Here is a 12,509-nt window from a genome sequence, read left to right on the forward strand (position 1 = left end):
AGCAGAGGCTTTAGGAGAAGACTTCTGCCCCAATCCTGGTCCGCACCTGCCTCACCCCCCCCCCCTGACACTCTGAGAGGTCTAAGCAGCCCTTTTGATTGGACACTCAAGGATGACGTGCAAGGACAGAACTGGGATCCAACTTCCCTAGTTTTTGTGGACCATTTATCCCATTTCTATCAGGGGTGGGCCCGTATTACCTGTTTTCTAGGTGCTACTCACGATAGCACTGGGCTACACCCGTCAGTTTAGTTTTCCGCCTCCCCATCTCTCTTTAGGGATCCTTTTGAGCCCAAGAGGTGCAGTCAGAGGTGTGTGTGAAATTTCATCCACCCCTGATTTTGTTTACCCTCTTCTTAGGGCTTATCTACACTTAAGCTTCAGTGGCTCACCTGTACCGATGCCGCTGTGCTGCTTAGCGAACACACTACCTATGCCAACAGGAGGGTTTTCCCATCAGTGTAGGTGATCCACCTCCCTGAGAGGTGGTAGCTATGTTGACAGGAGGAGCCCTCCTGTCGACATAGCACTGTCTGCACCGGGAATTAGGTCTGTTTAACTCGTTTCAGAATAGCAGATGTGTTAGTCTGTATCCGCAAAAAGAAAAGGAGTACTTGTGGCACCTTAGAGACAAACAAATTTATTTGAGCATAAGCTTTCGTGAGCTACAGCTCACTTCATCGGATGGATGTAGTGGAAAATACAGTGGGGAGATTTTATATGCACAGAGAACATGAAACAATGGGTGTTACCATACACACTGTAATGAGAGTGATCAGGTAAGGTGAGCTATTACCAGCGGGGGGGGACCTTTTGTAGTGATAATCAAGGTGGGCCATTTCCAGCAGTTGACAAGAACGTGTGAGAAACAGTAGGGGGTGAAAATTAGTTTTACTTTGTGTAATGACACATCCACTCCCAGTCTTTATTCAATCCTAAATTAATGGTGTCCAGTTTGCAAATTAATTCCAATTCAGCAGTCTCTCGTTGAAGTCTGTTTTTGAAGTTTTTTGTTGAAGAATTGCCACTTTTAGGTCTGTAATTGAGTGACCAGAGATTGAAGTATTCACCTACTGGTTTTTGAATGTTATAATTCTTGACGTCTGATTTGTGTCCATTTATTTTTTTACGTAGAGACTATCCAGTTTGGCCAATGTACATGGCAGAGGGGCATTGCTGACACATGATGGCATATATCATATTGGTAGATGTGCAGGTGAACGAGTCTTTGATAGTGTGGCTGATGTGATTAGGCCCTATTATGGTGTCCCCTGAATAGATATGTGGTCACAGTATGTGGATTTTTCAGTCTCCTGAGTGACTTAGTTATACTGACATAGGCTGCTAGTGTAGATCAAGTGTCATCCAGTTAAGCCAAAGAAAAGATTGAATGTTAAGTACAGTCTGCATAAAAAGCAGCAAAATCCATTTTGATGTGGAAATGGCAGAAGTACTAAATGACTTTTTTGTTTCCGTTTTCACCAGAAAGGTTAGCAAAGATTAGTAGCAACTGGATGTTTAATATAGTGGATGCTAGTGAAAATGAGATCGGATCAGAGGCTATCATAGGAAACAAACAAGTGAAAAATTACTTAGACAAGTTAGATGTCTTCAACTCACCAGGGCCTGGTGAAATACATCCTAGAATACTCAAGGAGCTGACTGGGGAGATATCTAAGTCATTAGCTATTATTAAGGCTACGTTTTAGTCATGGGTATATTTAGTAAAAGTCAAACAAAAATTCATGGCCCATGACCTGTCTATGACTTGTGCTATATACCCCTGATTAAATCTTGGGGGGGGTGGGTGGTGCAACGGGCGGTGGCCCGGGGCATGCTGTGGGCACTTGGGGGAGCGGCAGTGTACAGCCCAGGACCCCCACTGGTGCTGGTGTGGGGGCGGAGCTGGCAGCCTCCCTACCTGGCTCCATGCCTCCCTGAAGTGGCAATATCCCTTTCCCTCAGCTCCTAGGCAGAGGCATGGCCAGGCAGCTCTGTGCGCTGCCTCTTCCACCAGCGTTGGCTCCACAGTTCCCATTAGCCTGGGAGCTGAGGTATGTCCCCGTTTCCGGGGACCTCCCCCCCAAGCTAAGCACTACCCAGAGCCCTCACCCCCTCCTGTGCCCCAACCACCAGCCCTGAGCGCCCTCTCACACCCAAACTCCTGCTGCTGCTGCTGGGGAGGGGGGCGCGGTGACCCAAGACTGCCCCAGCAACAGCCAGTGTGGTTAGCCCAGGGGCTGCCTGAGCTGCTCAGGCGACCCCCAGGCCAGCCTCATCGGCCCCTACAGAAGTCCTGGAAAGTAACAGAATCCGTGACCTCTGTGACAAACTTGCAGCCTTAGCAATTATCTTCAAAAAGTCATGGAAGAGAGGAGAGATTCCAGAGGACTGGAGAAGGGCAAATAGTGCCCTTCTATAAAAAGGGAAATAAGGACAACCCGGGGAATTACAGACCAGTCAGCTTAACTTCAGTACCCGGAAAAATAATGGAACAAATAATTACGTAATCAATTTGTAAACATCTAGAAGATAATAAGATAAGTAACAGTCAGCATGGATTTGTCAAGAACAAATTATGTTAAACCAACCTAATAGCTCTCTTTGACAGAGTAACAAGTCTTCTGGATAGTGGGGAAGTGGTAGATATGGTATGTCTTGACTTCAGTAAGCTTTTTGATACTGTCTTGCATGAGTTTTTCATAAACCAGGGAAATACAATCTAGATGATGGGTGCACTCTAAGTGAGTGAATAACTGGCTGGAAAACTGTTCCCAGAGAGTAGTTATCAGAGGTTCACAGTCATGCTGGAAGGATGTAAGAAGTGGGGTCCGCAGAGATCAGTTCTGGGTCCTGTTCTCTTCAATATCATCATCAATGATTTAGATAATGGCATAGAGAGTTCACTTATAACATTTGTGGATGATATCCAGCTGGGAGGGGTTGCAAGTGCTTTGGAGGATAGGATTAAAAATCCAAATGATCTGGACAAACTGGAGGAAATGGTCCGAAATAAATAGGATGAAATTCAATCAGGACAAATGCAAAGTACTCCATTTAGGCAGGAACAATCAGTTGCACACACACAAAATGGAAAATGATTGCCTAGGAGGGAGTACTGCAGAAAGGGATTTGGGGGTCATAGTGGATCGTAAACTAAAGTATAACAATATTGCAAAAAAAGTGAACATTGTTCTGGGATGCATTAGCAGGAGTGTTGTAAGGAAGACAGAAGAAGCAATTCTTCCACTCTACTCTGTGCTGATTAGGCCTCAAGTGGAGTATTGTGTCCAGTTCTGGATGCCCGAGGTGCACAAATTGAAGAAAGTCCAGAGAAGAGCTACAAACATGATTAAAGATCTAGAAAACATGACCTATGAGGGAAGATTGAAAAAATTGGGTTTGTTTAGTCTGGAGAAGAGAAGGCTGAGAAAGGGACAGGATAACAGTTTTCAGTTACATAAAAGGTTGTTACAAAGAGGAGGGAGAAAAATTCTTCTCCTTAATCTCTGAGGATAAAACAAGAGGCAATGGGCTTAAATTGCAACAAGGGCAGTTTAGGTTGGACATTAGAAAAATCTTCCAAACTGTTACAGTGGTTAAGCCCTGGAATAAATTGCCCAGGGAGGTTGTGGAATCGCCATCATTTGAGATTTTTAAGAGCAGTTTGGACAAATACTTGTCAGGGATGGTTTAGATCAAGAGCGGCCAAACGTACTGACCCTCCGAGCCACTTACAATAATCTTCAGAAGTTTGAGAGCTGCAAGACGTGCACAACCTGCGCCGCAGGGCAGCGCCTGTCGTGATGTGGGGCTTCTTCTCTTATACACCCCAGCTGGGCTAAAGACCCAAGACCTCCCTCCCTGCAGGGCAGAAGCCATTAATCCCACCACAGGAGAAAAACCCCTAGTCCCACCACCCCGCTGCAGGGCAGAAGCCCCTAGCTCCCCCTTGCCCAGTCTCGTAGGTGGAGCATGGTGGGAGTATGGGGGAGGCTCTGGGAGCCACAGTTTGGCCGTGCCTGGTTTAGATAATACTTAGTCCTGCCATGAGTGCAGGGGACTGGACTAGATGACCTCTTGAGGGCCCTTCCAGTCCTACAGTTCTATGATTCTACATGTAATAGTTTTAAATATTGTGCTCATATGCCACATTCCAGTTGATTGTTAGCATAAGTAAGTGATGTCTAGAATTGCTTTTCTCTGTTTGAGTTTGAATGACAGCTACTTGGTATATGCTTGCCAGTTTAATTCCAATTTAACAATGTTGGTTTTCACTTTGTCATCCCTGTTTGTCTTGAATTAATTTGGAATGTAGATTTCCAGTCATGCTGAATCTTCTACCAAATGACTTTTCTGATTATCTCCATGTGCTCATGGTTTTTCAGTTTACTTTCTTGAATAGTCTTTCTTCTCTGTTGTATTCAGTCTTTAACTTTCATTTAAGAAGCCCTGTATAAAAGATAGTTAAATTCAGTAGCTGAGAATGACTTGTTGTTGAAGGAATCAAAAATAGATTAAGACCCCAGGATATGAAAACAAAGTTGACTTGAATTGACATTGACCATTTTGATATTCTTTGTCAAATTTGTGTGATAGAAACACGTTCCCAAACATAAGTTGTCTGCTTTATCGCTAGGAAAAATACTGAAATATGAAGTATACTTCTGAAATTTTGGGGGCTTATTTATTATGCACAATTATGCCTAGTCAAAGGAAGTTCAAATCAATAACTTAACGGTTGAATCTGGCATCAAAATAAATCAAGAGGAAGCAATTCGTAATGAGTTAAACCAGCAATTTTATTTATTGTAATACACAGCTTATTTTTGTATCCTTATGATTATGAAAATGGCAAGGTGCTTGATGGTAAAAGGGCATTTGAATTTCTGACTAAACTCTGTATTTTAACACATTCTTGGTAGTACTGGTTACTGAAATCATGTGTAGTAATTTTAGACATACCTTCTGATATTTAGACATATTCTTCCCACTTCAGGTAGTATATTATTAAACTTTTTTTAACCAAGAAACTTCCAATGTCTTTTTGTTGTTTGTTGAAGTGTACCAAGAGGTGACAGAACTCTAATATTAATAAACATCTTATTTTGAACAGATGCACCAAGTCTAATATTAGACGATAGCGAGGATGAAAATGCTTCATCAATTTTTGAGACGGGCTGTCACTCAGGATCACCAAAGAAACAATCGTCAGCTGCTATACATAAACCCTACCTTCATTTTACAATGTGAGTATATGCATTTTGCTGTGAAATTCATAGGAGATCTGAAACTCTAAGGTCATACACTGCTGTTTTGCACTTAGAGTTCAAAGAAAGGGTTTATAAAGGTGCTTCATGGCAACATCTTCATTTATATCTAAATGTGCTTAAAATACCAGGATATGTTTATGGAGAGATTTCTGTGTTGAAGCCTTTATGAGCAATTTTCTAAGCCATTCACACTCCTGTGAAGTAGTAAGAGTGCATAACTGAGCTGGTTAAACCTGTTTTGCATACTGAGCTCTATTTAGCTTGAAAGTTCTCCTTAGTTTAACTAAAATCTTTTAAATGTTTTATAATGACTTTGTGGTATTACCACCAGCCTATGGGTATTCGAGAGTAGCGTTTGGCCTTTGGTCCATAGCATTTTAAGAATGTAATTTCCATGTTTAGCCCCTGAGATATTTTTCAGACATTAGCTATGAATCTAAAATCTATGAATTTAAACCTGAATCTCCAGCTGTTTTAGTAAGGAAGCAAACATGCTGGTGCATTTTGGAAAATATGAAGTGTGCAACATATTGGCTGCTTTTTCTTACTGAGACGTACTATTGAGCTTCAGTGTACCAATATCAGTTATTTATATATGTTTATTGCATTTAAATCTGATACTACAAATTAGTTTGTTTCAGGTCAGATTTCCTTGTACACCTCTACCTCAATATAACGCGACCCGATATAACACAAATTCGAATATAACGCAGTAAAGCAGTGCTCTGGGGGTGGGGCTGCGCGCTCCGGCGGGTCAGTGTGTCTGGCTCCGACACGCTGCTCTGAGTGGCTTGTTAAGGGTGCCGGGCCGGGGCTGAGGGGTTGGATAAGGGGCAGAGGGTCTTGGGGGGCGGAGGGGTTGGATGGTTCGGAGGTTCTGGGGGTGGGGCGGTCAGGGAATGGGGGCGTTGGATAGGCCATGGGAGTCCTGTGGGGCCTGTCAGGGGGCGGGGGTGTGGATAGGGGTCGGGGCAGTCGGGGGGGGGGGAGGGTTGGATGGGTCAGGGGTTCTGAGGGGTCAGTCAGGGGGCGGGAAGTGACTATTAACAGAAATGCTCGAGGCCAAAGCAAGTTCGATATAACGTGGTTTCACCTTTTACACGGTAAGATTTTTTTGGCTCCAGAGGACCGCGTTATATCAGGATAGAGGTGTATTTCAAAAAGCCTCCTCTTAATTTTTTCCTCATTCTGTGTGTTTTTCAGTGCTTTTTCTAAGGAAAGTTGCAGAGACATTGTAGGTTAGAATTTGTGTATTAAATTTGGATGAAACGCAACTGTTTATTAAGATGGATGCAGCAACAAAAACCTAGAAATGTTAATTTTAATATGAATTGTTTAGAGTAATATTTTATATAGAGTCTGTTGATGCCTATTTCACTAAAGAAAATGTGAGGCCAGTCAAGATAGAGCCATCTTGTGGAAGAAAGAAAATTTTTATTTCTGAACAGTGATGATTAAACAGTATTTGCAGTAACATGAACTTAAAAATAACTGATTAGCTTAAAATGGGATCTTGCTGTTTCCCTCAAGGTACATTATCAAGCACTGCCGGCCCAAAATTCAGGTTTCAGCTGAAACAAAAGAGGAAAAAAAAGGACACATTTTAACTAATTTTTAAATTTCATTATACATTTTTTTTTGATGGATGGATTTATGACCTTCCCCATCAGATCTGTAAAGCGAAAGACAAGTTTTGTGTATAATGCGTGGCAACTAGAAAGTGATTGACTCAAAACTTAAACCAAGTAAAATTGAGTAATCTAGTTTCACTCTTCAGTCTGAATGAATTTTAAAGAGTAAACAGAGTAATAAAGAGAAAATTAAATTAATTTTAAAATTTAGCTTTCAAATCAAGTAATACTAATGGGATGAGACACTGCTTTAAACCCCTTCCCCCCCCAATACCTGGCTAGATTCCTTTAAGATTTTTGCCCTTCAACAAAAATACAGAGTAATTTGCAACCTTTAAAGGAGTGTGTGTTCCCAGCTGGAAGCTAATTTGTATGAAGTTTGCAATATACTGTATATACTCATTCATTAGCCCGTTCGTTCGCCGACCCCCCAAGATGAATAGGTACAAATAGTAAAAACTGTATGACCCTTTCATAAGCCGACCCTGTATTTCAGGGGTTGGCAGACTTTGGCTCCTGGCCCGTCAGGGTAAGCCGCTGGTGGGTTGGGACATTTTGTTTACCTGGAGCGCCCCACTTCCCCCAGTTCCCATTAGCTGGGAACAGTGAACCACGGCCACGGGGAACTGAGGAACTCTGTGCCTGCAGATGCTCCAGGTAAACAAAACGACAATGTATTAGATATTCAATTCAATGATTTCATAGAGTTTAAAATCATCAAATTTTGGTGTAGGTCTGTTTATAAGCCGACCCCCGCTCTTTGATGCGTCACTTTTTACCAAAAATATTCAGCTTATGAACAAGTATATATGGTAAATATTAAACTAGATACTAGACCCTAAATCAATAAGGTGCTTCAGCATTTTCGTAAATCCTTTTAAATCGATGGGACTTAAGAATGTACTTAACTTTTAAGAATGTTCTTAAGTGCTTTGCTGAATCTTGGGGTCTTGGCAGTTACAAATGCATTGGCATGAAATAAACAGCCCCTGTGCAATATTTTTAACTCTGAAAACCGACGAGTCAATTTCACTTTGTTCTTAGAGCAGACAAAATTACTTAGATAATTTTATATCTTCACCTACTATCACTTAACCCCCCCCCAGAAAATAAACAGCAAAACTTCCTTTTAGAGAGCTGACACGTACTTCGAAGGATGAAAAATATTGTCTTTTTGGTTTTTCTGGGCTGCTAAAAAGTAACCTTTGTTAGCTAAAGCCTTGCTACACACATGACTAAAGCTAGTGTTTATATCCGCATCCGATCTGCAATCCACAAAAATTATGTGTGGATATCCGTGGATTTGCAGCGTTCTACTAACGGCTGCACAGGTCACTGCGCAGCAGTGACACAGGGCTATGCCAAGCCCCCAACCTCCTATTGCCCCCCACTTCTCCCCAGAGACCTCCTGCCCCACCGCCTGTTCCTCCCCCGTCATATTTCCTTCCCTGCTCTGGACAGGGAGTGTACAATCCTGGGCCCTCATATGCAGGGCTGCCATCACAGTGTGGGGTTCAGACACTCCTATGCAGCTGTGACGGATCTAACGCACACAGACCCGGCCGGGACAGACAGTGGCAACAACTACTCTCTCCACAACGCTTTCCCTTGCTGCCTGCTAGTTTAAAGTACAACTACACCTCTTTCAAAATGGTTCTTGGCTCACTCCCTTCTGAGAGTTATAGTTTACCTCCTCCATCCTAGCAAGCTGGGGACTACAACTCACAGATTTCCCAGCGGACTATTGCCACATATTGCAGCCCGCTGCTGCGTGATTCAGAGAGCCAAGCTGGAGCTTGAGAGCTGGGTGACAGCTGCTCCATTTGGGCGGGTGTGTAGAGCTCTGCACAGATACACAATTTGTATCTGTATCCAAGCTGCAATCTGCAAAAATGCAGTACTCTAAAGCCGCATTTTTAAACACATGCAAACTCTTGTGTGAACCTTTAAATGGCTTTAAGAGTGATTATATTGATTTAGCTTCTCTTGGTAAGGAATAGATTTAAGACAGTTGATTATAATCTAGGATTGCATCATTTTAATAATACCCACACAGATTTTGCACTGATTAATTAAATCAGTTTCTAATCAGTTACGCTGTTGCAACTGTGTGTATAGACAAGCCCTAAGGTAATCAGTGCTGGAACTGAGGCATGCCAAAGTTAGCACAGTACAATCATTGTAGGATCTCCAGTAGAAGATCTCTATTATCATAATAGTTGACAGGTTTCAGAGTTGAGATGACATTTTAAAAAAGTCTAAAAGAATTAAAATTTTAAAAATTACTAAATAAAAGCTGAAGCACCAGGAACTCTGTATAGATAAACATATATGTATACATAATGATGCATGGTGATATTTTTAAAATATTACTTCTGTTATAGGTCTGCTTACCACCAGCCAACCTCTTATAGGCCAAGATTACTGCTATCAGGAGAGAGAGGTTCTGGTCAAACTTCTCACCTTGCTCCAGCACTATTGCACTCTCTTGAAAAATTCTCTGTACACAGGCTAGATCTGCCAGCACTTTATTCAGTTAGTGCCAAAACACCTGAAGAATCATGTGCACAGGTGAGTCTACATAATATCTGAGCATCATAGAGCATTGATGCCAGCTCTGGTTTTATTCAAGCTTATTTCCAATAAAGTATGATATGCACAATTATGGTCTTTTGGATAAAAGACAGTGTGCATGTGCCATTGCAAGCTAAAGCAGAGGAACATTCTAATATGCTAACATTAAAAACCTTTTGTTAAAGTTTTTATAGTTTTATAGTTAGGAATTCTGATTTTTCTGTTGATGCTGCATGTAGATGGCAATGACACTGAATGGGTAAACAGTTTTATCTGTCTTGGTAGTCGGTTAACAGCAGAAGGTTCAATATCTGAAGAAGTCATATGTTAGATCAGTCTCAAAGTCCTGCTTGGGCAGCAGGATGTCTGTGTGACAACTAAGACAAGACATGTAGTCAATTCTGTGTTGAACATTCCTATGTGGAGCAGAACAGAGCCGTTAAAAACAGTTAAGGAGAGTAAACAAAAGTTTTCATAATCAAAAGTTATGGTGTATTCTTGATGTCCGTTTGTTTGATTTTTGTCACAAATGAGAAAATATTTGACTGATCCTGGAGATTTGCAGTCTTGCATCAGGTGAGAACAAAACTGCAATAAGAAAAGGAGTACTTGCGGCACCTTAGAGACTAACCAATTTATTTGAGCATAAGCTTTCGTGAGCTACAGCTCACTTCATCAGATGCTTACAACTGCAATAGTGGGGTTATGTCTAGCATGCAAAAGAAGATAAGTTTTCATAGAAAATTTGTAGAGCTGAGGTTGAAGGAAGTGGAGCATGAGACTGACCACAAATAAGTTTGGAAGATGCAATTTTGAGGGATTTAAGAAGGCTAAATTCTCCTATACTGATTCTTGCCAAAGGAAGACGACTTGCAAGGGACTGTTAGAATGGACTTCCATCTTCATGTGCCGCCACACCTGCATTATAGCCGTGCAGTACCTTGTAACTTCTGAGGAAAACTGGTTTCTATAGCTTTGTTTGAACTGTGTGTGCACAGAAATCTGTTTTCGTTGACAAGGAAATAAACACATAAAAGTATTCATGAAAGCTTTTTAAAATAGTCAGATTTATTATTTACATCCTATGTTCCTAAAAAGTCTGAGAGTCACTGTTTGGGAGTTTGGGTTAATAGTATTCAGTTGACACCTTATTCATTTGTGTGAAAAGAAGATTGAGGAGGAGATAGATATGAAGGAGAGGATACTGAGATTAAGAAAGGAAGTGAGAAGTGAATAGAGCAGAGTGTGGGTGGGGGTAAAGGTATATGGAGTGAGGACCCACTAGATGTGCACCTACAATATGATGTGATCGTAAATGTATTTTTATGAGATAACCCAGAACTGGAGAACATGACTTTTCTTGAAATCTTTCATTACAAATATTACTCATGCTTATAAGAAGCATGAAAATCAAGTCTAATTGCTAAAATATTTTTATGGCTTAAGAATACTATTTTTTCATTGAGAGTTGCTTATGCCTGATTCTATTTTATATCTAGATCTATGCAAGACAAAAAATTGCTTAAAAGTATTAAGGTTAATGTTAAAAGTGTATTAGTAACACAAGGGTAAAATGTCATGTAATTTTTTTAATCCTAAATTTACTCCTATGTACTCTTAGCCTTAACTCTGTTTTTAACATTTTTTTTCTTGGAATTTCCTTGTCTTTTACAAATTTAAAATTTCATATATGATCTTTAAACCTGAAACCCAAAGGGAATGCTATCATGCAATATTTCTGATGATTTGAAAATATATAGTATCTACCGTAAATATTTTGTTGTAATTTTAACTGTTAAGGGCAGATCCTTTGCTATGCCAGAATATACAGGCCAGTTATGGTGAGTTTACAGCTATTTTGCTGTGCCGGAGCAACACAAAGCAACTAAGGTGTTCAGGTGAATGACTTTTAATTTGCAGTTGATTTATTGATTAGAATACTGGATTAGTGTGCCTATGGTTATGTGAAGGGAAGGCAGGGGAAGCCAGTCCCTGGGTCTCAATACCTCTGTGCTGTGTGGGCCTGCGCTAATGGATGTGCTTGTAAATTCTCAGAAAAGTCATTCTATACTCAGTAGGGCTGTCAGTTAATCATAGTTAACTCAAGTGATTAACTCAAAACAAATTAACTCGATTAAAAAAATTAATCATGATTAATCGCAGTTTTAATTGCACTAGTTTAACAGTAATAGACTACCAATTGAAATTTATTATAAATATTTTTGGAAGTTTTTGTGCATTTTCAAATATATTGATTTCAATTACAACACAGAATACAAAGTGTACACTGCTCACTTTATATTATTTTTGATTACAAATATTTGCACTGTAAAAAGATAAACAAAAGAAATTGTATTTTTCAGTTCACCTCAACAAGTACTGTAGTGCAGTCTCTTTATCGTGAAAGTGCAACTTACCTATGTAGATTTTTTTGCACTCAAAAACAAAACTGCAAAATTTTAGAGCATAGATGTCCACTCAGTCCTACTTCTTGTTCAGCCAATTGCTCAGACAAGCAAGTTTGTTTACATATATGGGAGATAATGCTTCCTGTTTCTGAAAGTGAAAACAGGAATTCACATGGCACCTTTGTACTGGCATTGCAAGGTATTTTCATGCCAGATACGATAAACAGTCATATGCCCCTTCATGCTTTGGCCGCCATTCCAGAAGACATGCTTCCATGCTGATGACGCTTGTTAAAAAAATAATGCTGTGACAGAGTTCTAGGTTGGAAACCCTGAGTCAGCACTCTGTTCACAGCAGCTCCAATCAGGCATAGCAGATTGGAGCTGATGAGACAGAGCTGTGCCTAGTTAATGAGTGGGCCAAGGCAGAAAGGCTAATTAAGCCGTTAGCCAGAGCCCACACATAGGCACAGGAAGGAAATGAAAAGGAGGGAAAGCAGGCAGTGAGAGAGAGAGATTGCTCTCCCCCTGCTTGTAAAGGCGCAAGGTATTCTATGAAGGTGGTGGGACGCAATTATAAATAAATTGCACAGGGCGCTGAACCAGCTTTGTTGACTGAGACA

General features: G+C 40.8%; 1 protein-coding gene across 4 annotated transcripts in view; it reads left to right on the forward strand.

Annotated features, from left to right (window-relative positions):
* Positions 1-12,509, forward strand: part of ATAD2B (ATPase family AAA domain containing 2B) — a 215,152-nt gene that overhangs the window by 80,289 nt on the left and 122,354 nt on the right. For all 4 annotated transcript variants that reach the window (XR_013345548.1, XM_077812465.1, XM_077812463.1 and 1 more), the window contains exons 17-18: positions 5,117-5,249; positions 9,289-9,475. Coding sequence is in view for 3 of the 4 variants with exons in the window: in XM_077812465.1 (XP_077668591.1) it covers positions 5,117-5,249; positions 9,289-9,475 (320 nt within the window). In the remaining variant the exon portion in view is untranslated. The remainder of the gene's footprint in view (positions 1-5,116; positions 5,250-9,288; positions 9,476-12,509) is intronic.

This window comes from Eretmochelys imbricata, chromosome 3 (assembly GCF_965152235.1).
Source record: "Eretmochelys imbricata isolate rEreImb1 chromosome 3, rEreImb1.hap1, whole genome shotgun sequence".
NCBI classification, from domain to species: Eukaryota; Metazoa; Chordata; order Testudines; family Cheloniidae; genus Eretmochelys; species Eretmochelys imbricata.